This window comes from Podarcis melisellensis, assembly GCF_964234715.1.
Source record: "Podarcis melisellensis genome assembly, chromosome: 14".
In the NCBI taxonomy this organism is placed as follows: domain Eukaryota; kingdom Metazoa; phylum Chordata; class Lepidosauria; order Squamata; family Lacertidae; genus Podarcis; species Podarcis melisellensis.
Window position 1 is genome coordinate 46,091,254 of NC_138546.1, and position 27,371 is coordinate 46,118,624.

A 27,371-nucleotide genomic window follows, 5' to 3' on the forward strand; every position below is an offset into this window, starting at 1 on the left:
GTTTTAAAACAAAATAACATTTCCTAAAAATTCAAAGCAGTCAGAGTGGTTTCTCCAGTCCCTTCCAAAGACTCTGCCTATTTGCATTTCCTTTTCAAGGTACGTCAGTGAACAGAGGCAGCCCAGTGGAAGACAGACTCAGTATAACACGACCCCAGCAAATGAAATATATAATTAGTGGTTTCTGCCCTAGGCCCTTGCTGAAGGCACAGGATCTTGGGTTGTCAGTTAAGTATGTGGCCACTTCACACTTCAGAATTACAGTCCAGCCTTTAATCTGGCTGCTTGCTGAAGCATGTCGACATGCCTTTCAAGCCTTTGATACAATGAGGAAGTGGCTCTCATTACAGCACTTGTGGAAAAGCAAGGGTTTAGGTAATCCCTGCAGGTTTCCAATGCAGAATATTTGAACACGAGAGATATGTTTGCACAGGGAATCTGTGCACAGGCAAAGCGCCAAACATCCCCTGCTTTTGTTTCCTAGTGGCAATAAATGGTTGAAGTCCCTGAGATGCTCCTAGAAATTTGGTTATCTATCCAATTCACACTTCCCAAAATGGTGCATCTATCCTTCAAATTTCTGATATCTGAATTTTGCAATGCAGTTTTCCCATCAAAAAAATGTGCACAAAATGCATATATCAGTGAAAACAACAGGTGAAAATAATATTAGGGTAAATTGCTTGCAAAAATGTGCATATTAAGAGAAATGTACACTTAAGTGCTGACCAGTGTCCGCAAGGACTTCCAAATATATCACTAAGTGATGCAGATATGAACTTAAGGACTGGAAAAACTAGAAACTGAAACCAATAGATTTATCCATGCCTAGATACTCCAAGAGATAGCCATCTAGGTTGGAACTGCAGAAGTTTTCAAGCATAGGGCACATACAATTGCATAATGGAGAAGTATTTCCTCTGTTACTGAAATAGTCACATTCGGGGGTAGCCTTCGTCCAGAAATGAAATATCTGTGGAATGGAATGTAACTTTGCTAGTCAAACTTCCAAATGCCCCCAACTCTATCTCCCTCACTCATCACAGGCATTTCTCACAGAGAAAGCAGCTCAAAAGCCCACATCTAAGTCCTGTAGTAAAAGAAATATGCAAGGAAGCAACTGGTGTGTGTGTTGATGAATGGTCTGAGGCAGCATGGCTCCAAATTCCAGTCTCTGGGGAAGAATAGCAGGAGTTCCCTGTCTACTGTCCTCAGTGACCAACCAACTTCCTACTGGGCTTCCTATAGGCATCTGACTGGTCATTATGGAAAATAAGATTCTGGACTAGGGCTCTTCTTAGATTCTTAGGATCTACATATGTTTATCAAAAAGAAGTTCTGACTGCTTAGGAAATGAATATAAGTGGATGTGAAATCTGCATTAGTTGTGGGTGAGAGGGGGGAGATTAGGAGAGGAACAAGTCCATAGTGTTATCCGATAGCGGAGACATATAATCAGAGCAGTGACGTGGTACAGCTCTTACTGGGCTGCACTATTTCAGACTACAGGTGGGTAATGCATAGTTGAGTGTTCTGCCATATGAAACAGCTCCCCAGACATACAAAGCTAGGTGGTTAGGCTAGAACCTTCCTCCTTGATATAACAGTTTTGTTTATCCAGGGAGTTTGTTATCTGGGGAACTCACAGAGACAGTGCAAAACAGAACTGCCCAGCAAAAGCTGCACTCTATGCCTGTTCTGTGTGTTTCAGCTCTAACACCTATAATCAAATTCCTCCTACTGATTTCAGCATTTCATCAAATTGCGCTAACTTTTCTAGGTAAGAGAGCATAAGGTTTATAATTTCACTGAAATTTGTTTCCTAGGTGATACAGTTTTAAGGCTCTGAGTGTCCTTTAGAAGCGAACTACCCTCATTGGTAGGACAGTAGAGCAGGGTGTTGCCTTCTGGTTGTTGTTTTTCAAGGATTCTGGTCGCTGGGATCGCACTTCAGCATAATTTTTATCCCAAGCCCCTTCTTGGTGGTCTCAAAAGCCTCCACAGCTTTTTCCAAAGGAAAGCGATGTGTCACCAGTGGTTGGACGTTCACTTTTTTTGATGCAAGCATAGCAATTGCCATAGGCCACCTGCAAGAAAAGAGAAGGAAGGTATTTGCAAAAGAACTAAGTTTCATGTAGACTCTTGCGAAACAAATGGAGAGACAGGAGGACAGCAGCAGCTGTCAAGCACCAGGACCAGCTAAACATGCCATGCCATTGAATTTCCTGCTACCTCAATGGTTTACTTGTTTTAATTTTATTCATTTTATGAAAACTTCTATAAGAAAGTTCTGCTCAGGAATTCTAAGAAACCAAAAAAGACAATGCAGTATTCAAAATCTGAGCCAGCCATCTTGATTCAGAATGGTGTTCAGTTGTATCCAATCAGAGATGAAACCTCCTCCTTGATCTCAGGAACCATCATGCAGAATTTGGTGACTACATCTAAAGAGGCATCGAAATGCACAGCCAATGGACAACTTTGCAAAATGTAAAGTAGGAACATAGTTTGATTTCCATGGAGACATCTTAATGTCAGAGGGTCAAGTGATTAATTGTAAGAAGCAAATAACAGTTCACATCATTTTTAAAGTCACTAGTTGGTCACTATTTTCTCTTCCTCCTTTTTAACTTTGTAAGCTCAGGCACTAGATTGAATGCCTTTATAGGTGTTACCATATTTTTTCACATTGAGTTTCATGCCACATTTGTATTAGTATTGTACAATGAATTTGGTTCCTATTCAAACTTATCTTCTCATTTGCTTCCTGCTCACACCATCATGATAGAAGAGCTACAGGAGGTATATTTCTTTAGTTATGAGATTTATTTGATGAACTAACTCCTCTCTGTTGTTCACAGTTATAAACTGAACAGACTCCTGTGGCTCTGGAATGCCAATTTTTATAAAACTGCATCTATTACTTTCACTATTTGTCTCATGAGTTTTCATTCATATTTGTTTTAAGGTTATGCACCGCAGGGGTCAGCAAACTTTTTCAGGAGGGGAACGGTCCACTAATGCCTTAGACCTTGTGGGGGACCGGACTATATTTTTTGGGGGGAATGAACGAATTCCTATGCCCCACAAATAACCCAGAGATGCATTTTAAATAATAGCACACATTCTACTCATGTAAAAACACGCTGATTCCTGGACCGTCCATGGGCCGGATTTAAAAGGTGATTGGGCCCGGGCCTTAGTTTGCCTACCCATACTCTAGCGTGACTATGGTTCCCCAATACAGCATTAGTTACAAATGCTGCATTGCCCCATCCATTATTTGTCTGCAAACCCCCAACCACAAAATGTTTTATATATGTATGGTAGCAAGCGATGTTGCATGTAAGAATAGATAGAAGAATGAACTATAAATTAGGAGGAAATGACAATGAAAACATGGTGAGCTAGCTATTGACACAAACAAACTTTGCACCTCAGTTCTGAGCGCTATGAAAAAAACTTTCATCAGCCTTTCCTGCTCTTCAAAAGTGCATGTTTTATCACCATGAGGACCCACCACAAAAGGAACTGGAAAACCACACTTACAGATTGTACCCTAACTGCTTCCATGACTAAACCCCCCCTCCAAACAAAAACCTAATGTGTAGGAATGCCCTTAAAGAAATAGTTTCAAATAATGAAAAAAAAACACATAGCAATTTCTTCTTCTCTAAGCTTCTCTAGATCATTTTTTTAAAAATTACAGTTTTCCAAATATAAAGACATTCCAATAGAATGCACGCTCCTCACAGATTTGTGACAGGATGATGGAAGCTGTAGTTGAACAAGTTCTGGGAGGCCACAGACTCCAAGCCCATCTGCAAACTATAAAGTTGCACCCAGATTTAACTCTGTGCTGCGGATAAGATCCTCATTTTCTTCTCTCCCGGCACTCTGGGCCAAATGCTTAGTGGGACCCTGGAGATATGCAAGCCTATCTCATGTGTAGCTGTTAAATAACTTACAAATGGGGAAACAGCACAGAGGGAAATGGTTAAAAATCTCCTTCCCTTGCATGCACTCCTGATCAAAATTCAAGCACTTTCCCCAGCGGCTGTTTAAATAACAACAACAACCAGGAGACTCTTTTACAAATGTCCAACGCCTTGGCCCTCTGTTGCTCACTGGAGGGATAAGGGTGGCTCTAAATCTCGTATGCAGATTTCACTGGCTAGCCCTATCCGAACTTGCACTGGCACTGCTTAAATATTCTGCAAAGCAGTTTATGTGCTACATATTCATCCTTATGTGAGGCTCTGCGTCAAAATCTATCTTTTAAAAATGAGGCAAATTAAAAAAAGGAATGGAAATGTTTTGAAGATTATATGTTAAAATATTGTTCTAAGAAAGATATGCTAATATGCCTAGAATAAAAATGTAAAAGTATATCTATGATTTGGAAAAGAGAAGCGATAAAAGAAATACAAAGAATGATACATTTGGAGAATGCAAAGATAAAGTTGGAAATAGAGATTCAAAGAAGTCGAATTGTGGCGGAGGAAAGCTGTGGGTCGGTGGGTGGGTGGACTTTCATATAATAAATATGTAATATTTGCTTTCAGTGTTTTTGGATTATTTTCAATCTTTTTTTCTTTCTTTGTTATTGTTGTTGTTTTGCTGTACCACTTACTTAACCAAAATAAATAAATAAAATTGGGGGTGGGAGGAGGAAAAATGAGGCATTCCCTTTTTCCTCCTTGCATCAGTTTAAAAAACCACCATCTGTATCTCTAGAAAATACTCACGTATTGCAGTATCGAAATACCCCTCGGATGTCCACCTCCCGCACAGCAGCATTCACAATGGGCAACGTGACCATCTCAGGTCCTAGCCCCACCAGAACCAGAGTCCCTCCAGAACGTGTTGCCTGAAGACAAAAGGAGAGACCCAAAATAAATGCGCATCTCCAATCAAGGATGACATGAGAGGACTCTTTCCGTCTACTTGGGGAGAACTCTTTCTAGCCTTGCAAACTGGGACAAAGTCTGAGGTATCTTAGGGCAGCTTCGTTGATGCAAACTAGTTTGTAAGAGAAACAGCAGCAGACGATGAATGCAAAAATCTCACCTAACCTCAGGACGTTGGGGTCCCCTGGAGAAGTGCCCTTTTTGAAGTTGTTAAATGACAGTGCTGTAAACAAAAAATTGCCCTTTTCCCTTATGGGGTATCCAAGAGCCCATATAGAGTCCTTACATAGGTTCCCTATTGGTAGGAGAGAATAACAGAGGCCAACCAGAGAATATTGAGAAGCAAAGCAGCTAGTAAGCTTGATCTTTATTGAACTGTTGCAACAGGGTGCTCCCCTCACACACAGGAAAGGAGGAGGAACCCAGAAAAATGGGGCGCAAGGCCTTATAAAGACTTTTGAAATTGCCACCCTGTAGATCAAGACCACCCCGAGAAACATCATACATACATCACAGAAGGGGTGTAACCTAAGACCACCCCTCAGATACATCATACCTATATTACAGAAAAGGCGGCCTAAACAGAAATTTGAATGTTGTTTATCTCCTGTCTGGCAGGGTACTTGATTGGATTGCCTGGGGAGCCTGGCCATTCTTTTGTAATGATAAATACTTAGTTCCTGGGCCAGGTCACAGGCTCACACCCTATTCAAACACAGACATACCCTTAAGACAGGATTTGTGAAGGAAAAGACAATGGGGAGGCTTTCCCACTTTGACCTCGCAGAGAAAACATTTGCTCAGTTTAGGAATCAAAATGGCTTCAGGTCGGTCTTCCTGTGATGATCTATGTATGTGCGGTTATGAACATTACCATATATCTAAGACCTCGAAATTCCTATCACAACAGGCAGCTTCATCACAGACAATACATTTGTCAGATGCTGTTATAAAGATCTCTCAGCATAAAAAGGATAATTTCCATGTGTGTTTTCTCTCATTTCCTCCAACAGCAATAATCTCCACATTGCAAGGAAAAATTAATGCGGGTGAGCTAAGAGAGACTCACATATATCCCCGTCTGGATAGCAGCCTGGGCCCCTGTGCATTCCACCGTGATGTCAGGCATGCAACCAAGCGCTTGTTCCACCAGGTGGGCCACCTCCTCTGGGCTCTCACTCTTTATCTGAACTGTGAAATCAGCCCCAATTTCCTTAGCCTTTTCAAGGCGGGGAGCTGACAAATCTACAGGGGAGTTGGGAAGACAAATAACAAAAACAATGGCAAGGATAGCATCAGAGCAGCATGCAGGTAACTGTGGATGAGAACACCCCATACATTTAAACCACACAGGTAAAGGTAAAGGGATCCCTGACCATTAAATCCTGTCGCAAACGACTCTGGGGATGCAGAACTCGTCTCGCTTTACAGGCCGAGAGAGCCGGCATTTGTCCACTTCCACAGACAGTTTTTCCGGGTCATGTGGCCAGCATGACTAAGCTGCTTCTGGCAAAACCAGAGCAGTGCACGGAAACAGCGTTTACCTTCCCGCTGGATGGGTACCTATTTATCTACTTGCACTTTGACATGCTTTTGAACTGCTAGGTTGGCAGGAGCAGGGACCGGGCAAGGGGAGCTCACCCCGTTGCGGGGATTCGAACCGCCAACCTTTTGATTGGCAAGCCCAAGCGGCACAGTGGTTTAACCCACAGCGCCACCCGCGTCCCTTTAAAGCACATGCCTTCCCCCAAAGGAACTGGGAACTTTAATTTGTTAAGGGTGCTGAGAGTTGTAGCTCTGTATTCTGGGTTTCTGAAAAAAGACTTTGGTTTTTGAAGCTGGGTGAATCTGTGAAGTGGGTGAAGCGAGAGAGAGGACTGCATATGTAACTTGGACGTATGCAGTGTGAAATGTGGTTGCGGCATCTTATTCCTCCTGTTCCTTATCCTTTGGGTTGAGCAATTATTAACAAAACCCACAGTACAGAATCAAATCTGCTGATAAATTGTTCTTATCTTGTGTATATTTGAGCTTTGTACTGAAACATCATCTCACCTTTTGCTTTACAAGATATTTTGACCCTAGCTGTATTTTCACACCCCCCCCATGGGTTAATATATTTGCCAGCTTTGGATAATAGTCAATACATCTGACAAAGATGATAAGAACAACCCTCCTCAGTCAGGGAACAGGCCCACCTAATCCAGAACCCTTTTTCCACCAATGGTCGACCTTTTCTAAAGAACCACAAGACTTCTTGTAGTTGAGGCTTCAACCAAGGCTTCAAATCAGTGAACTTCAATTTCATTGTTCTGCATGGGACAATGACCATAAAGATATTGTATCGTATTTCTGAGCTTCCTGCTCTCTCCTCATGAAACCAAGAACAGCAAGGAATTCTGCAAGAATAATCTGCAGGAATCCTGAAAAATGCTAATTGCTGCTAACTGGTCATAGTTTGTAAATTATTATTCTGGGAGTTTGACTCTTCATGTGTAGATGAGACTGGCCACTGGCTTGCCTGATTCTGGTGATATGCACGAGTAGAAAATATTGAGATATCACCAAAGTTTTAATCAAACACTTTTGCTTTTTCCACAGTCTCTGAGAACTGGGCCTAACTGTCAAGGGGCAGTTAAGCACATTACACTTCATCTTTTCCTGACACTTGCCTTGACAACCCTAGTACTTAACGCCATGTAAACCCAGGGGACCAAAGTGAGTGTCATTACGGCCCAAGGTGTCAAAGAGTTGGAAAATCTAACTTACCTGTTATCACCACTTGTGCAGCCCCCATTGCCTTAGCAATAAGCAAAGTCACAAGTCCAATAGGTCCTGGAAGATGAGCAAAAGAAAAAATCAGGAAGTCTTCTACTACCCTTTGACATTTGTTTCCAGGTTGGTTTACAAGATGAAGAGCTTTCCCAATACATATTTTCCTAAGGCTGTTGTCACGCTGCAGTTTGTGAGACTGCCAACAGGAGGCGCTGCAAACTGCACCCTGACAACAAACTGGGCCATTGCAACAGCACTGGGGGATGAAGAGAAGGGACTCAGGTGGGCGGGTAGCCCTGGCCAGCAAACAGAGGTTTGCTGAGGTCCATGGGGTGATTTTGGTGTGGAGTATGGGGAGAGGTGGCTTTGGTGAGGAGCAAACGTGGGTGGCTTGAGCAAGGGGGTTGCAGTAGTTGGGGTTAGCAAGCAAAGAAATCATGGGCGCAGCCATTAGCAAAACAAGAAAAATGGAATATAATTTTAAAGCACAATCCAAGGGTAGGGCCTTTTCTGTTGTGGAATGCCTTGCCATGTGAATCTATAAGGCCTCATCTCTATATTGCTTCAGGTAGTTGGTGAAGACCTGGCTCTTTTAAAATTCCTTCACTTAGGCTGTCACTAGTTCAGTTCTTTGTTTGCCTTGTGCTGCTGGAATTGTTCAAACTGCTGGATATGGTTACATTATTTTTTTGATTGTGGGAAGGGATCTTTGAGGATGGTATTTGGTTTTACTGCTTTTAATACTATCTTACGTTAAGAATGGGACGTGAGTGGTGCTGTGGGTTAAACCACAGAGCCTAGGACATGCCGATCAGAAGGTCAGCAGTTTGAATCCCCACGACAGGGTGAGCTCCCGTTGTTCGGTCCCAGCTCCTGCCCACCTAGCAGTTCGAAAGCACGTCAAAGTACAAGTAGATAAATAGGTACCGCTCCGGCGGGAAGATAAACGGTGTTTCCGTGCGCTGCTCTGGTTTGCCAGAAGCGGCTTAGTCATGCCGGCCACATGACCTGGAAGCTGTACGCCGGCTCCCTCGGCCAGTAAAGTGAGATGAACACTGCAACCCCAGAGTCGGTCATGACTGGACCTAATGGTCGGGGGTCCCTTTACCTTTACCCTTGGGCTGGTCCAGAGAATCCAGCTGGTGATTATTATAAAGGTAAAGAGAACCCTGACAGTTAAGTCCAGTCGCAAACAACTCTGGGGTTGCTTTCAATCTGCTAGGTTGGCACAAGCAGGGACCGAGCAACGGGAGTTCACCCCGTCGCGGGGATTCGAACCACCAGCCTTCTGATCGGCAAGTCCTAGGCTTTGTGGTTTAACATAAAGCACATTGCAATAGTTGAGTCTTCATGACTTGTTATGAAAAAGCTGTTTCCTGACTTGCAACATATCCCCATGTGAGCCTCATGCACTGTCCACTGGTCTCGGAGATGGCTACTTAGCTTGGAAAAACAAAGAACAGCAAAACAGGGTATTCCATACCAGCACCACAAATTAAGACCTTGCTTCCCAGAGTCACTCCGGCTCTTCGGCAGGCATGGATTCCCACAGAAAGAGGTTCGATGAGGGCACCTTCCTCATAGGTCACATTGTCTGGTAGTCTGCAGCAAGACAAGACAGAGAAACATGTCACACACAAAAATCAGAATGGTAATGGAAGAAAGTTATGATCTACCGCAGTGGTTCGCAATTGGTTGTCCGTGGACCCCAGGGGGTCTGCATAACCCACCCAGGGGGTCCGCGGCCTCCCTCTAAAGTGTCTTAAGCATCCCATGGCAGGGAAGGGCAGGAGCCTGGTGTCGGGATTGTGGCCCCTGGATCTGGGGGAAGGGCTGCTCAGCTCAGTCACCTTTGGTCGATGGGGGGCTACTGTCTGTCCTGCAATGGCCTTGGGGCCACCTGGGAAAAGTGAGCGGGTGGGTCACTCCCAGAAGGGACCTTTCATATTGGCACACAGCTAGGCTTTTCAAAAACAGGCAGTCAGCAGTGCTTGGCCAACTGGGAACCACTGATCTACTGAATCAAAAACACCAGTAGAGGCAGATTCCAGAATAACAAATATCCGCCCAAGTCCATTTAGACCCGGTCAAAGTTCCCACCTCTGCTTTGAAATGTCATCCTACACTAACTTGGATTGGGACTATTAACCTTAGAACTGCTGAAGCATAGCTGTTAAGTGTCTAAAGAAAGAGCAAAATTCCTTACTGCAGATTTTAACAAACACATTGCCTCCCAAGTTGACCAGTGGGCCTTGAAATTCACAAGTTAGTCTACTCATCTAAGGAGGGCAGAGTTGTTGGGGTTTTTTTGGTCCCTTCAACACTGGCTAAAACTCTGTTTTTCTGAGGAAGGATGTGAAAAGCCATTGGGCAAGGATCCATTCATTACCAGCTGTTAGAGGCTCTGGGAACTGCCACTCTGAGAGGGGCACAGGGGTCTCCTAATGGTTTTCAGCACCCTTAAGAAACTTCTTTGGGGGAAGCCATGACTGTTTAAAGTAGCACGATACTGCTTTAAAGGTATAGTACAGATGGGGCCTGAGTAAGATTAGCATAGTACCATATTTTGGGATTCCTTTACTCTAGAACTCATGAGAAATATTTAGAAGACATAACTGAACTAATACAAAAATGTGTATCTATGATTGAAGACCCTTGGCAAAGAAAGGGGAACAGAAAGCCGCCACCCCCCAAAAAATGTTTATTCGTGAGAACACTGTATTTTCGTGAGAACACTGTATGGGATTCTCTGCATAACCCCAAAACACACAGTGCCCACCATAATTAGTAATGGCGTACAATGGTCTTGTTGAGTTGCTTCAAGTCTACTGTGCAATATTTAAAAGAATGATCTGTCAGACCGTAAAAGCTGATAGGAATTCTTAAATATCACCTGAATTAGAACTAAAAACAAGATTTGCAGATGACCTAGTTTTGACCCTGCAGGAGCCAGAACCTAGCACGAAAAGAGTATTACAATTAATTCAAGACTTTGGTCGGGTAGCGGGATTTAAATTAAACAAGCAGAAAACTAAGGTATTGGGGAAAAATCTGACAGATGCAGAGTCAGAACGGTTTCAGAGAGAGACAGAGTTAAATTGGTTAAAAAAGTAAAATACCTAGGGGTAAACATAACAGCAAAAAATTTGAGTTTATTTAAGGACAACTATGAGAAATGTTGGTCAGAAATTAAGAGAGATTTAGATAGTTGGACAAGACTGAAACTTTCCTTGTTAGGCCAAATTGCTGCTATCAAGATGAATGTATTGCCAAAAATGTTGTTTTTGTTTCAAACATTACAGATTGTGGATAAGAGAGTGCTTTCGGAAGTGGCAGAGAGATATTTCTAAATTTGTCTGGCAGGGCAAAAAGCCCAGAATTAAGTTTAAGATATTAACAGATACGAAAGAAAGAGGGGGCTTTGCCCTGCCAGACTTAAGGCTGTACTATGAATCAGCAGCTTTCTGCTGGTTAAAAGACTGGCTACTTCTTGAAGACACTGATGTATTGGATTTGGAAGGTTTTAACAATGCTTTTGGTTGGCATGCATATTTATGGTATGACAAGGTTAAGATTAACAAGGTTTTCAAGAACCATATTGTCAGAAAAGCAGTCTGGACAAAATATAAAAACTTACTGGAAAATAAAACTCCAAGGTGGCTCTCACCATTGGAAGCTAAGGCCCGGAAAAGACTCAATATGGAGGCCAACTGGCCAAAGTATTGGGAAATATTAGAAAAAGATGGAGACAATTGGAAATTGCAGAGTATGGAGAAAATGAGAGATAAAGTGCGAGATTGGTTACATTATGCTCAGATTAAGGAAGTTTTTAAACTTGACAAAAAGTTAGGGTTCCAGGTGGAGAAATTGAAGTTGGAAACGGAATTGTTAGAGCCTAAGACTAAGGTACTTTCAAGAATGTACAACTTGCTGTTAAAATGGAATACACAAGATGAAACGGTTAAGTCGGCTATGATAAGGTGGGCACAGGACATTGGGCACAATATCATGTTTGAGGACTGGGAAAGGTTGTGGACTACTGGGTTGAATTTCACTGCATGTAATGCTTTGAAAGAAAATGTAATGAAAATGATATATAGATGGTACATGACCCCAGTCAAACTTGCAAAAATATATCACTTGTCTGATAATAAGTGCTGGAAATGAGATTGAACATGGGAGATTGGCAGATCCTTGGCAGCAATTGCTACTGACTTTGGTGGATGGAAAGAAGATGGAACTTGGGACACAACTCCTTCGAGAACTGAAGGCCAATAAGCAACAAAACAGATGGCGAAAGACTAACTGGGGCTTGAGAGCCTCGGATGTGAGAAATCCGGGCTGAAACTGTTCTTTTAGAATAGTGATATGGGAAGGGACAGAAACCGGGCCAGGGAGGGAGGGGGGGAGTAGAATAGTAAAAATTTATGATTTTTGTTCTTTTTAATTTTGATATGGATTGTTTAATAAAAAGGGAGGATTTCGTGGGAGAGAGGGTAGGACGACCTTAGAGAAAGGAGCTAATGTGTAAAAATAGGATAAGTAAACTGGAGCCCAACAAGAGATGTTAAATATTAAGAACAGAGGACAAAAATATAATAGAGAGAAGAGGAAATAACTTGCTGAATTAACTATTGAAATTGGAATGGGGGAAGGAGAGATGTGGGGAAGTCAAGGAAAGAGGGTAATGAACATTATATATGTTTTGTCTTGTGTTTTGTGTTTGTGTGTGTGTATGTCTATAAAATGTGAAAACTCAATAAAAAATATTAAAAAAAAAAAGATAATAAGTGCTGGAAATGTAAAGAAAGTGAAGGAACATTCTTTCACCTCTGGTGGACCTGCCCTAAAGTGAAGGCTTTCTGGGAAATGATATATAATGAACTGAAAAAGGTATTTAAGTATACCTTCTCTAAGAAACCAGAGGCCTTCCTTTTGGGTATTGTCGGCCAAGGGGTGGTAAAGAAGGACCGAACATTTTTCATGTACGCAACAACAGCAGCAAGGATACTTCTCGCGAAGCACTGGAAAACTCAAGATTTACCCACACTGGAAGAATGGCAGATGCAACTGATGGACTATATGCAACTAGCTGAGATGACCGGCAGAATCCGAGACCTGGGAGAGGAGACGGTAGAAGAGGATTGGAAAAACTTTAAGATTTATTTGCAAAAATATTGTAAGCTGTATGAATGTTAAGCAGGATGCTTGATTACAAACAATTTGGCACCATTAAAATAGATGAAGTGAAGTAAGAAGATAAGTCAAAATGTAAGATAACTATTTGGCCAAACTTAATCTGTTATGGAGTATAACCAAGGTTTCTAAAATTTGAGATATAACATTGAAAACTAGACAGTAAGGATGGAAGTAAGGTGATAATTTGTTGGATTAATTTTTAAAGTGGAAGGTAGGGGCGGGAGACGTGAGGAGGTCCTAAGAAGATAAGAAAATATGTTATGTTATGTTATAACCTTGTTTGTTTGTTATATTGTAACCTAAAAAAATTAATAAATATTATTTTTAAAAAAATAGAACTAAAAACAAGAAACCACCTGCAAAAATCACACTCAATTTTCCCTATTCACTTGTTCGTTAAGATACGGTTTCCCATTTTATTTGTCAACCCAGTCATGGTATTGTATAGTCTAGATATGCAAGATCAAGACTTCCAGACCAGAAGACTTCTGGACTTCAAGATCAACAATAACAATTTGCGCAAAACCACACTCAGTGGAGAAAATCCCTTTGGCTAGCATGTGTTCCCATGACACGTATTTGCAACTAACTTGTAGCAAAAGTTTGCATCATGCTTGTAATAGCGGCACAGGTTCCCATCATCAGGAGGAGTTGCACAGAAGAAGATGCTTGGAGACAGGTTGTATCGGCCAGTTTTGCAGAATTCATCTGTTTCTCGGGGAACTCCAGGCTCAATAGCCACTCGGTCACCTGGGACACATCAAGGATGCAACAAGATAAGAGACTGGACTAATTGTCATGTAAAGAGGTGACCTGTGTCTTGGGATCAGAGATCAGACTGCAACGGCCTTGGTCCAGTATATCTGAAGGAGCGTCTCCACCCCCATCGTTCTACCCGGACACTGAGGTCCAGCGCCAAGGGCCTTCTGGTGGTTCCCTCACTGCGGGAAGCCAAGTTACAGGGAGCCAGGCAGAGAGCCTTCTCGGTAGTGGCGCCCTCCTTGTGGAATGCCCTCCCACCAGATGTCAAAGAGAACAACAACTACCAGACTTTTAGAAGACATCTGAAGGCAGCCCTGTTTAGGGAAGCTTTTAATGTTTGATGTTTTAGAGTATTTTAATATTTTTTTGGAAGCCACCCAGAGTGGCTGGGGAAGCCCAGCGGGCGGGGTATAACTAATAACTAATTATTATTATTATAGCACAAAATATATCAAAACATACAGTGGTGCTCCGCAAGATGAATGCCTCGCAAGACGGAAAACTCGCTAGACGAAAGGGTTTTCCGTTTTTTGAGCTGCTTCGCAAGACGAATTTTCCTATGGGCTTGCTTCGCAAGACGAAAATGTCTTGCAACTCATAGAACGCAGTGTACATAGTAGCCTTTTTTGAGGTTTTTAAAGACTTTGGTGATTTTTGAAGCTTTTCCCAAACTTCTTTTGCAGCCATTTGGTAAGTTAAGCTTTTAAAACTTTTTTGAGGGGGTTTGGATTTTCGATTGGGGTGTTTGGAATTCAAGGACTTGGTGTTGGGGAGGGATTTGCAAGAATCTGGAAGCTTGTGTGAGTTTTTTCCTGCATTTTTATGATTTTCTGTGACCATTGGGCCACTCTGCTGTTTTTTTAAAAAAATTCTGGGTTTGAATTTTGAAATGCTCTTTACAGTATGTGTGACTTTAAAGAGCACTTAATAAACTCTTGTTGTACCAAATTTGGCTTTGTTTGGACTTTTTTTGACCATAGGAACGCATTAATTGATTTTCAATGCATTCCTATGGGATTTCGTGCTTCGCAAAATGAAAAATTCGCTAGACGAAAAAATTCGCGGAACGAATTAATTTAGTCTTGCGAGGCACCACTGTACTAGGAAATCACATTTTCAGACAATGCAGCTTAACATCCTAGCATCTGTAGGTGAACTCCAAGCTATTTTAACACATATTATCTCAGTAAAACTTCCAATAGCCCCTGTGCCAGGACCATTACAGTGGTACCTCTGGTTATGAATTTAATTCATTCCAGAGGTCCGTTCTTAAGCTGAAACAGTTCTTATCCTGAGGCGCGCTTTAGCTAATGGGGCCTCCCGCTACGAGCACACCTCTGACGCATGATTTCCGTTCACATCCTGGGGCAAAGTTCACAACCAGGAGCAGCAACTTCCGGGTTAGCGGAGCTCATAACCTGAAGCATTCATAACCAGAAGTGTCCGAAACCAGAGGTATAACTGTACCTTTATATTTCAGGTGATGTGGCTTAGATAATAACAGAATCCCAAAGGTCACCTAGTGAGTACATGGTACAAGTCAGTGAGATTTTAAGTGAGCACAGGGATGGGGAACTGATCACCCTCCAGATGTTGTTGGACTCCAACTTGCATTGGTGAACGTGGCTAATGGTCAAGGAAGATGAGAGTTGTAGTTCAGCAACATCTGGAGAGCTATATTATCTCTACTGTAATAGTAAAACATTCAAATTAGGTTTCCATCACTTCCAAGCTCAGCAGGCAGATGTCTGACAAAGAGTTTCCTTTGAGGATTTCTGACATTTCATCCAAACACAAAAGTTTAGGATCAGAACTTTCCTTCTCCTAAAAGGGCTACCTTCCCAGGTTGACAAGCCTCACCTGCCCCTTACTTCCCACTACAGCATGTGCAGAAACCACCTTCTTGACCGTTGGACCCACTATTGGCCTCGTCTGCTCAATCTGACAGAGCCTGTTTTTGCATGCAGGGAAAGTCCCTAACTCGCTGAAGGTCTGAGACCCGTCAACTACCCTCACCTGGTTCAACTGGCCAATCAAAGCCGTTTCCTGGGTGTGGCCGCTGTTGCATGCTGACAGCTTCCAGGACAGAGCTGAGTGCAGGGTAGAGACCAAAGGTGGACAAACGACCCCAGGAGGAGTATGGGTCCCCCCACCAGAGGTCCTACCTCTCCCCTAACACCACATACACCCCACAAAAGACACTTATATATCCTAGAGGTCTCACCAGCCATCAAAAGGAGGTATGTAATCACCATGGTCACTTTGATCTGTGGATGAAGGTCTGTTTATGGTGCCACAAGCACCACAATGCATGCTGGGATTTGGGCATGTGCTTGTAGCGCTGTGGCACCATTCCTCTGGAATTCTTCTCCATTAGAAGTGAAGGCCCAACATAGTTGTGCTTTCATAGTCGTGCGTTCCATTTTTTTTCTATCTCTCTAGTCTTCCTAAATTCACCGGTTTTATTTCTGAAGTTTTAAATGCTTGTTGCTTTTTATGTCTTAATACTGTTTTTTATTTTATGGAATATGTTTTATATTTTGTTCTCCACCTTTTATGCTTTTTTATTGTTTGGCTGTACTGTACTGTACTTTGTATTCTTGTACAACATGGTCTGGTGGAGTTGCTTTTTACATGAGACTATAAGGTGCTTTGTGGAGGAAGTGGGGTATACATGTTAAAATAAAATAAAAATGAATGAATAAATGAAGGGCCCTGCTCACCTTTCTTTAATTTGGTCACTGCGGACCCCACTTTGACAACTGTTCCTGAAGCCTCATGGCCCAGCACCATGGGGTTCTTCACAACAAAATCCCCAATTCGTCCATGTGTCCAATAATGGACATCAGAGCCGCAAATCCCTACAGAATGCATCTTCAAAAGCACCTCTGGGAGAGAAGAGACAAATCAGAGAGCGAAATCTCCTCAGGGAAAATCTCTTATCTGCAATGCAAATACACCAGTATCAAGAAAACAGTGGACGGCTTGGAAATCACTTGGCTTTTCAATATTTGTGTTTCTAGTTATTTTCTAAGTGGAAATGTCTGGAATATTGACATTTCTTTTCTGGTTTCTTGCCAGAAGGCTCCTAAAATGTTTCAAAGATGTAATATCTAGTGCAGGCAGGTTTGAGTCATGGCCAGTTGAGTTTGACAGCCGTTGCCTAGATTACCTGTTTTCCATCTCGCATTACCTGCTGATTCATGTACGCCCATCAATCTACCTCCTTGCTATCTTGTATCTGTTATGAGTGGTTAAGAGTTACCATTTTCTGGAGAAAAGACTTATTTCTTCAGAAGTGCTGAGTTGTCCAATGAGAAGAATGCAAAATTCACCAGGCACATTGTAAGTGGCTATTGGTCACTTGTTACCAAATGAAGGTGACTGGACACCAGGATGGTGCCTGACATCTCCATGTCTCCTGCATGCCTGGGGATCCTTGGGTCTTGCCTATTTTCACACAATAACGACACATCCTTTGGAATTCTATCAGTGATATTTTATCTGCATAGTCAGAACAAATTTCAGGAACCAAAAAGTCTCTGGTTTATCTGCAAATCTCACTGCATTTCAGGGATGTACATGTTTTGCTGAATTACTTGTACATTGAACAGAAATTTCAGAATCAAATTTACTTGAGAAGTTAATTGGAATTCACCTCTGGGCCATTATTTGGGTCTTGTGTGCACCTAGAGGTAAAGGTAAAGGGACCCCTGACCATTAGGTCCAGTCGTGGCCGACTCTGGGGTTGCGGCGCTCATCTCGCTTTATAGGCCGAGGGAGCTGGCTTACAGCTTCCAGATCATGTGGCCAGCATGACAAAGCCGCTTCTGGCGAACCAGAGCAGTGCACAGAAACGCCGTTTACCTTTCCACCGGAGCGGTACCTATTTATCTACTTGCACTTTTTGGGGTGCTTTCGAACTGCTAGGTTGGCAGGAGCAGGGACTGAGCAACGGGAGCTCACCCCGTCGCGGGGATTTGAACCGCTGACCTTCTGATCGGCAAGTCCTAGGCTCTGTGGTTTAACCCACAGCGCCACCCGCACCCCTATGGTGCACCTACGGTGAGCTAAATGCACGGGGCTTCAACACTGGGAGGAGAAGTCCTTAATTTCCATACAACAATGGGTTAATGATTTGTACTCCCTACCTTGAGTTGAGCTGGCGATGAATCAACATAAGCACAAAGGAGAGAAATATGAGAACATTTCACTATCTTTTCTTGAGACTTTCGCATGCAGTCATAGGAAGCAACCCAGGATATCTGTATTACCAACTCAAAACACATGACTGACTCCATGTCTCCCCTTCCTATGCTGACTTTCTGGCTTTTCGTTTGCCTGATACTTTGGTTGCATTGTTTGAGAACTGTAAGAAAACAGCTTCTGTTAAATGCAGTAGCACTGCTGAGCAAAGGTGTGAGGAAGGGTAACAAAAGAGGCAGAGGCAAAGAGCAAAGTCCATCTGCTGCAAGAGCTTCACTTGCTCATAATCGCCTAACGCGATTCACACCTGCGCAAGCCACTAGAGGCCTCTGTGCTGATGCATTTGGAGGAGTTTAGACTGGGTCTCCCTTTGATCATCCTCCATCTTAAAAATTAGGACCCACTTCACTCTAGACAGGTGTCAATCCTATTTGTAGTCTGGCTACTTCCATCAACCATCTTGTTCAATTTGTTAGAATGTGGTGCTGATGACGCCAAGGTTGCAGGTTTGATCCCCATATGGGACAGCTGCATTGCAAGGGGTTGGACTAGGCGATTCTCAGTGTCTTTTCCAACTCTACAATTCTATGCATCTATGAATCTAATTTTCTGCCACTGACACTGATCTTCTTGCCTTCCGCTGCCTGCTATGTCTTGCCTGTTTCTGCTTGGCTCTCAGCCAAATGATCCTTCACTCTTGAACCTCATATTAGTGAATAACCAAAAACAAGGCTTTCTCCGTTAACTCAAATCATTCTGAATAGGACCTTTGGCCTTTCATAAAACATTCCCTTGATTTGTGCGCTAAACACATGGACAGCCATAGCAAACATATATAAACATATATATAACTCAGCCCACTCATTCCATCCCCCCCCCCATGAGACAGTACAGAAATGGCAGCATCTAACTAACCCCTGCAGGGACGCGGGTGGCGCTGTGGGTTAATCCACAGAGCCTAGGATTTGCCAATCAGAAGGTTGGCGGTTCGAATCCCCACGACGGGGTGAGCTCCCGTTGCTCGGTCCCGGCTCCTGCCAACCTAGCAGTTCGAAAGCACATCAAAGTGCAAGTAGATAAATAGGTACCACTCCCGTCGGAAGGTAAACGGTGTTTCCATGCGCTGCTCTGGTTGGCCAGAAGCGGCTTAGTCATGCTGTACGCTGGCTCCCTCGGCCAATAAAGCGAGATGAGCGCTGCAACCCCAGAGTCGGCCACGACTGGACCTAATGGTCAGGGGTCCCTTTACCTTTACTTTAACTAACCCCTGCGGCAGGTGAACCTTCATTCCAATCCACAAGCAGCAGAATATCTGAAATGGAGACATGTGAAAGATACAACAGCTGGTTCTTTGGCTGCAGAAATCACAAGGTGCTTTCTACGCCTAGCCAGAGGTGTCTACTGCAAGCTTCTGAGAGCTCCATCTTTCATGTGTCAATTTAGAGAAAGAAGAACTTACAAAATTGGCACTGAGGCGGGGGAGGGGAAGGGGACACATTTCCCCTGAACATTATGACTGTGTATGCCTTGAAGAGTTAATTAAGAACTGAAATGGTTACCATTACGCCTTTCACTGAACCAACTGTATTGCTAAGGCAATAAATTAGCCGTCAGTGGAGGTTGAAGATTTAATCTGAATACTCAAGGAACCTGACTTTATTTTGCACCAACATAGTGATGATTCATCTGACAAGAGGTATAAAATACGTTTTGTTAAAAAAAAAAAATCACAAGCTGAATGACAGCTAGCCTAAACAGACCTACCGTTGGGACCTGGTTCAGGTACTGGCCGGTTTTCCTGCAAGGAAACAAAGCAGACAACATTCAGCTTTCTTGAAAACTTTCTGTTGCTTCATCTAGGTCTAGGATTATATTGAAGGCTGGTTCAGGTGGCCTACTATAGCAAATTTCTCACCATCCTAAAGGCCAACAGTGGTTGGCTTATCCTGAAAGAACACTATTCAGAGGTAGAAAACTGGGAATAAAGCAAATAGAGGTTGTTAAATTGTGGGTGAACATATCAGACGACACAGCGATTCTTCGAACAGCTCTTGTTTATTCAGAGGCCAGAACAGAACTGAACTGAAGAGCTCAGTCAGCCTGCTTATATAGAGCTCCAGTACAACGTTACTGTAGCAACTTTCTAAAACTATCCAATCACTGAACGTCACTTTCGATCCTTCATTTGCATACAAACTATCCAAACACTGAACGTCACTTTCGATCCTTCATTTGCATAACTATCTACAGTATCCCCCTGCTGGCCCAGGGTGAGAACTTCAGTACATAACAGAGGTATTTGAGCCACTTGTGGGTCGAAATATGAGCAACTTCTTCCAATTGCTGTGAAGCTGAGTCTACAAGGACTGTGCTTGCCTGCAACTTAGATGAATTGACTGGGTATTGCTAATGAATCCAAAGGGGATGAACTTATTACATTGCTGGACATACGATCACCAGCCTGAATCTAATCAGAATTAAATCCTACCAAGTTCAACTGATTTTTTTTTTAAAAAAAACTATTAAGTTAGGATTAATGGGTTAATTCGGATTGCAACCTTAATCTTCCTAGCCTGATGTAGGATTTTGCCTAGTTGCTTCCCAATAATTTTTACACAGGGAAATAAGATACGTCAATATATCAGAACGAAACCTATGAAAACTCCTCTTTCCACTAGGCAAAAAATGGTAAAGTTCTTAACATGAGCAGAAAGTTTGTATGTTTCCTTCCAAGTCAATTCTGATTCTGCACCACTTTAATTCTGAGAAGAAATGTTCAAAAATTTAGCACTTTCAATGAAGACTCAAGTAGGATTGCCTTTGACAAGGTAAAGGTCTATACAGTGGTGCCCCGCAAGACGAATGCCTCGCAAGACGAAAAACCCGCAAGACGAAAGGGTTTTTCGGTTTTTGCGACGCTTCGCTAGACGATTTTCCCTATGGGCTTGCATCGCAAGACGAAAGCCCATAGGGAAATCTCGGGGACCTTTTTTTAAATGCTGGCGGTGGGGAGCAAAGCCTTTTCCCCCCCCTCCGGACTTCAGAAGAGGTCCAGGAAGGCCGGCGGGGGCGAAAGGCTTTGCTCCCCACCGCCAGCATTTTAAAAGCGGTCCGGGATAGCAGGGAAGCGCTTCCCGCTATCCCGGACGGCTTTTGAAGGCAGGCAGGGGGGGCAAAGACTTTTGCCCCCCCACCCGCCTTGGGAAGAGGTCCAGGACCTCTTCCCAAGGCGGGCGGGGGGCAAAAGTCTTTGCCCCCCCTGCCTGCCTAACCGGGGGCTTTTAAATCGCCCCGGGACTGTCCGGGGCGATTTAAAAGCCCCCGGACGGCTTTTGAAGCCTCCCCCCGCCGCCCGGCATTGGGGCATCGTCCCGATGCCGGGCGGCGGGGCAGGAACGCCTCCCCCCGCCGCCCGGCTTCGGGGCATCGTCCCGATGCCGGGCGGTGGGGCAGGAACGCCTCCCCCCGCCGCCCGGCTTCGGGGCATCGTCCCGATGCCGGGCGGCGGGGCGAGAAAGCCTCCCCCGCCGCCCGGCTTCGGGGCATCGTCCCGATGCCGGGCGGCGGGGCGAGAAAGCCTCCCCCCGCCGCCCGGCATCGGAACCACATCCCGATGCCGGGCGGCGGGGCGGGAAAGCCTCCCCCCGCCGCCCGGCTTCGGGGCATCGTCCCGATGCCGGGCGGCGGGGCAGGAACGCCTCCCCCCGCCGCCCGGCTTCGGGGCATTGTCCCGATGCCGGGCGGCGGGGCGAGAAAGCCTCCCCCCGCCGCCTGGCATGGAACCATGTCCCGAAGCCGGGCGGCGGGGCGGGAAAGCCTCCCCCCGCCGCCCGGCTTCGGGGCATCGTCCCGATGCCGGGCGGCGGGGCGGGAAAGCCTCCCCCCGCCGCCCGGCTTCGGGGCATCGTCCCGATGCCGGGCGGCGGGGCGAGAAAGCCTCCCCCCGCCGCCTGGCATCGGAACCATGTCCCGAAGCCGGGCGGCGGGGCGGGAAAGCCTCCCCCGCCGCCCGGCATCGGGGCATCGTCCCGATGCCGGGCGGCGGGGCGGGAAAGTCTCCCCCCGCTGCCCGGCTTCGGGGCATCCTCCCGATGCCGGGCGGCGGGGCGAGAAAGCCTCCCCCCGCCGCCCGGCATCGGAACGATGTCCCGAAGCCCGGCGGCGGGGCGGGAAAGCCTGGGCGCGCTTGCAACTCTCCGCAAGGAGCGCTCCCGCTGCTTGCGGAGAGGTCCGCGCCTGTCCTGGACCTTTTCTGAAGGCAGGCGGGGGGGCAAAAGTCTTTGTCCCCCCTGCCTGCCTTCCCAGGGGGTTTTAAATCGCCCCGGACAGCGGAGAAGTCCTCCGCTGTCCCGGGCGATTTTAAAATGCCGCCCGCCAGAAGAGGTCGGGGGAAGGCGGTTTCCATAGGAACGCATTAATTGATTTTCAATGCATTCCTATGGAAAACCGTGCATCGCAAGACGAAAAACTCGCAAGACAAAGAGACTTGCGGAACGAATTAATTTCGTCTTGCGAGGCACCACTGCAAAAGCTTTAAAAACCATATTGTCAGAAAAGCACTGTATAATGTTTGGAATAGATATAAGGATTTATTGGAAAGTAAAACCCCTAGGTGGTTGTCACCAATGGAAGCGAAAGCAGTGAAAAAACTTAATATGGACTCTAATTGGCCTAAATATTGCGAAATTTTAGAATATGATGGTGAAAAACTGAAACTTCAAAGTTTTGAGAAGCTAAAGCACAAAGTTCGAGATTGGCTACATTATCGTCAGATAAATGAGACATTTAAGCAGGACAGGAAACTTGGTTTTCAGAAGGAGAGGTCAAAGCTAGAAACAGAATTGTTAGAATCCAATACTAAGAATTTATCTAAAATGTATAATTTGCTGCTGAAATGGAACACACAGGATGAAATGGTGAAATCAGCTATGATTAAATGGGCACAGCATATTGGTCATGATATTATGTTTGATGACTGGGAACAGTTATGGACCACCGGTATTAAATTTACGGCATGTAGTGCCTTGAAAGAGAACATAATGAAAATGATCTATAGGTGGTACATGACCCCAGTCAAACTCGCAAAGATCTACCATTTGCCCAATAACAAATGCTGGAAATGTAATGAGGCTGAAGGTACTTTTTACCATCTTTGGTGGACCTGCCCAAAGATTAAGGCCTACTGGGAAATGATCTATAATGAAATTAAGAAAGTCCTTAAGTGGACATTTGTCAAGAAACCGGAGGCTTTTCTCTTGGGCATGGTCGGCCAATTGGTACCAAAGAAGGATAAGACATTTTTTATGTATGCAACCACAGCAGCAAGAATCCTGTTGGCAAAGTATTGGAAGATGCAAGAACTACCTACTCTGGAAGAATGGCAGTCGAAGGTGATGGAATATATGGGACTGGCAGAGATGACCGGCAGAATCCGTGACCAGAGGAATGAGACAGTGGAAGAGGACTGGAGGAAATTTAAAATATATCTTAAAAATTATTGTAAAATTGCGGACTGATAAGATGTCAAGGGGTAAGAAACAAAGAATTACAGCTGTAAATCTTAAACTTTAAGAAAATTTAAAAGGGACTTGATTAAAAACTGACTGATGAGTTGCTCGAAAAAATTGGCAAAATAAGGATGTGGTGAAGGGAAAGTATGGGGAAGTCAAATTTTTGTTGTATGTCTTTGATGTTTGTGTCTTGTTCTGTATTGTCTTTAACATGTGTATAAACCAATAAAAATATTATAAAAAAAAAACAAGTAGGATTGCCTTCTGCCCTCATTGCAACAAGCATTTTGAACATTCTACATGCAATGTTCAAATTGAAAAGCTTCAGAGAAAGTACACTCACGGGGCAATCCTATGCATGTCAATTCAGAATTAAGCCCCAGTGAGTTCCATAGGACGAGATGGTTGGACAGTGTTCTCGAAGCTACGAACATGAGTTTGACCAAAGTGCTCTGGTCAATGGGATCATGAAGAGCTGGACATGACTAAACGACTAAACAAGAGTTCCATAGAACTGCAAACTCAGTCTTCACCATTTAAAGAAAAGGGAGTAATAAGTAAAAGGAAAGTGTGATGAAATACCTAAAACTGCTGTAGGGATGGAGTGGAGCATGCAAGTAAGTCTTTAATGTTTAGCCAGTGAACAAACATAATATTGGTTGTGGGTGAGGGATCCATGTCCAAGATGACAAAATCTCAACTGGTGGCTTCCAACTTAACAATTCTGCTGGCACAAGGACTTTTAGCTACATGATGGAATCTCCCTGCCTGCTCATCTCCCTTGTGCACCCTGTAAATCAGCTCTGGGTGGGGTGGGGGTTAAATGAACCTTTAGAACAGAATGAGGGGTCACATGGGGAGGGGAGAGGGGGAGGAAGCTCCACTGTACAGCTAAAAGTTCTTTTTGCTAGAGCAACCACCCAAATAGCTAATCATCTGATCTTAGCCTGCTCTTAAAAAAATGTGATTCTAGCATTAAAAAACCAGAAACATTTGCCCGCACCAAGATGGCGCCCTTACTGCAAATAGGTCACATCCAACCACAGTTGTTATGCATATGGCTTCTCCCAAAGATTCCTGAGGGGTAAACTAAAGTTCTAAGGATGCTTTGGGGGACAACATATGCTTTAAATGTATGGTGCATAAACTCATCATTGCCTATCTGTTGTGAGGAAAGCAACATTCCATAACTACAGAGAAAGTACTAATAGTTCACTAAGAGCCCTGTGACTAAACTCCAGTAGTAAATCTTCCTTTCTTATCAGAATTCAAGACATCAGAGAGGTTAAGGTTGATTAAAATTCCACAGTAGCAGCCAAAGTTCTTGCAAGGAAAGCAGCACAAGGAAAATGAGAAAAGAACAGTACAACAGCTTAGAATACTTCACAGCAGTGGCTTAAAACACAGCAAGGTCATTCCCCACCTGCTATGTTTCAAGCCACATTTGCACAGTTCTGAACACATCAGAGAGTGGTCAGGGATGTATTTACCCAACGCGCATGACCTTTTTTGTTTCCCTGCCCCAGCAACTCACCCACTCTCCGATTGCCCATTCATAAAGCTGTTACATGTGCATGCATGCTCATTTGCGCATGTGCTATGACTTGTCTCAAATGTGCACACCATGTGCTCATGTTCCATCCCAAGTTGATCAACAGCACAAGATTTATTTATCTGCATGCATTTATATACCACCTTGTTCCCAACATGGAACCCAAGGAGACATCCATGTGGTTCCCAGGCACTCATCGGACCCAGACCTGCTTAGCTTCAGCAAGATGGTGGCCTCATGTGTCACACACTAGAGCTATTAAGGTTTGGGTCATAGTACGTAACTAATGAGCACATGCTGTGTACCCATAAAGAGAGAAAAAGATCAGTGTTCACAAGCTGGGTAAAGGCAGAGTGTCTATGCAGTGTGCCCATTAATCTGTCATGCATTAAGGAACTCCCTTGCCCTGAACTGCAAAGGAGTTTTTGCAGCTATATTATCCTAGGCACACTTACCGTATTTTTCGCTCTATAAGATGCACTTTTTCCCTTCTGAAAAGTAAGGGGAAATGTGTGTGCGTCTTATGGAGCGAATGCAGGCTGCGTGGCTAAGCCCAAAGCGAAAACAGGGAGACGGAGCGCTCCGCAGCGCTCCGCCTTGCTGTTTTAGCTTGGGGATGGCTGCGCAAAGCCTCCGCAGGGCAGCGGGGTGCCTTCACCCCACTGCTCTGCGGAGGCTTCAAAGGCTGTCCCCGAAGCCAGAACAGCAAGAGGCTATCCCAGAAGCCAGATCCCTCTTGCTGTTCTGGCTTCTGGGGTTCAGAATTTTTTTCTTCTTGCTTCCTCCCCCCAAAACTAGGTGCGCCTTATCGTCCGGTGCGTCCTATAGAGCGAAAAATACGGGTACCTGGGATCAAATGCCACTAAACAGCACAGGACTCACTTATGAGTAAATGCTCCATTTTTGCAAGTGGCATGGAATGCCCAATTCTATGCACATTTATTCAGAAGTAAGACCCACAGCATTAGATTGGGTTATTCTCTAGGAGAAGCTGTCACTCAGGACTACAAGCACATGTTTTGAATGGAAATAGTCCCTGGTGAAACCTCAAAGAAGGAGTGGGAAAGACCCCCTTCTGAAGACACGGACAGCTTCTGCCATCAATAGGAGACAATACAAACAGACCAATAATTCTACATTTGAGTATTTTGTAAAGCCCTATCCTACGCATGCTGACTCAGAAATAAAACGTTCTGCTGAATTCAAGGGGCCTCTCAAGGACAGGATTGCTTCCTGATGCTGCAAGCATACACCTGTTTACTCCAATGTCAGCCTCCCTGTGTTCAACGGGGCTTACTCCCGGGTAAGTGCGCACAGTCCTTTCTCAAAGCATTCTGGGTATTGTAGTTCGTGAAGCCTTTCAAAGCAATTGCAAGTCCGGGGGAGGCAAACTACACTACCCAGAGTCCCTTGAGGGGAAAGCGGCGTTTAAATAAGGCCGCGGCTGCACCGCTCTCGCTTCAAGGGCGAGCTGGGGGCAAGTTTGCAAGCGGGCGACGCCGGGGCCACACACGCCGGCACGGCTCGAAAGGAAAAACCGAGCAAAGCCCAAAGGCCCGGCCTTTTTGCAAGGCGCTTTTGCAACGTGCATGCATGAAGGCGGCTGAGGCTGCAGCCCCGGGCAAAAATAAACCGCGGCCAGCCGCCCCCCTCCCCGAATTGGAGGCCGCCATGCAACGCCCGCGCGCCCCCGCCCCGCCCGAGGCCGCTTCTCCCTGAGGGAAAACGGCACGTTAAAGTCCAACGGGGCCGTACCAGGCGCAAGTCGCCGGCCTTGTGCACCACCACCGACAGGTTCGCGCCGTCGGGAGCCGCCATCGCTGCGCGCTGAGGTGACGCGCCTCCAAATGCCGCCGCTTCGCCGCCTCAGCAGCCGGCCGCCTCTCGCCGCCCTCTGTTTGGTCGGGGAACTTTGTCCTCGGCGGCCGGCGAGGAGCGGGAGAGCTCGGACTTCGCCCCCCGCGGCCGGGCCCCGGCTCAGTGGAGCGGGGAGCCGCGGCGCAACGCCGCCTTGCCCCTCTCTACCTGCGAGGCCTGCATGCGCTATCCTCGTGGTGCTTATCTAGGGCACGTTGCCTGTTGTGTGTTGGGCGTGTTGTTTGCTTAGGCAAAAAAAGGGGGTCCTCACACAAAACCCCACACTGACTTAGAAGAATAGAAGAATATTCCCTTCTTAGAAGAATAGAAGCATAACCCCACCCCACTCACCATTCCTCTTTCCCCATCTTTTCTTCCTAACCTAATACTGCATGCAACACCTAATGATTCATAACAAAAGAAAGTAGAAAACACAACTTGAAAAAAGAGACAATGCATTTATTTTTGGAAAGGAAGAAATCTTATATATATATTATATAGGGGAGGCTGGGAGAAGACGTTGCTCCTCTGTGCAGCTCCAAGCATCCCTCTTGCATTGTTTTCACCAGGCGCCTGCAGCATTCAGTCAGTAATTCCCTG

At 44.9% G+C, this 27,371-nt stretch overlaps 1 protein-coding gene across 2 annotated transcripts; it reads right to left on the bottom strand.

Moving 5' to 3' along the window:
• SORD (sorbitol dehydrogenase) lies at positions 1 to 26,952 on the bottom strand. Of its 2 annotated transcripts, XM_081887776.1 has the most exons (11): positions 26,670 to 26,686; positions 19,617 to 19,650; positions 17,707 to 17,808; positions 17,305 to 17,335; positions 16,370 to 16,534; positions 13,475 to 13,634; positions 9,169 to 9,287; positions 7,680 to 7,745; positions 5,980 to 6,155; positions 4,749 to 4,870; positions 1 to 2,087 (listed from the first exon to the last, which is right to left on the bottom strand). In XM_081887776.1, the coding sequence occupies exons 5-11, from the start codon at positions 16,518 to 16,520 to the stop codon at positions 1,922 to 1,924; spliced, it is 960 nt and encodes a 319-aa protein (XP_081743902.1). In that variant the 5' UTR covers positions 16,521 to 16,534; positions 17,305 to 17,335; positions 17,707 to 17,808; positions 19,617 to 19,650; positions 26,670 to 26,686; the 3' UTR covers positions 1 to 1,921. The 2 variants fall into 2 exon arrangements, with proteins under 2 accessions (XP_081743902.1, XP_081743901.1); XM_081887775.1 differs by lacking the exons at positions 17,305 to 17,335; positions 17,707 to 17,808 and having other exon boundaries at positions 26,670 to 26,952.
• Positions 26,953 to 27,371: the final 419 nt, after the last annotated feature.

What these genes read in the sequence shown, in the direction of transcription:
- SORD (XM_081887775.1), bottom strand. Translation starts at nt 26,732, where the DNA reads ATGGCGGCTCCCGACGGCGCGAACCTGTCGGTGGTGGTGCACAAGGCC. An exon ending in ACCTGAACCAGGTCCCAACG is followed by an intron (nt 16,535 to 19,616) that starts GTAGGTCTGTTT and finishes CTTCTCTCCCAG; the next exon opens with AGGTGCTTTTGAAGATGCAT. An exon ending in GATGCAAACTTTTGCTACAA is followed by an intron (nt 9,288 to 13,474) that starts GTTAGTTGCAAA and finishes GTCTTGCTGCAG; the next exon opens with ACTACCAGACAATGTGACCT.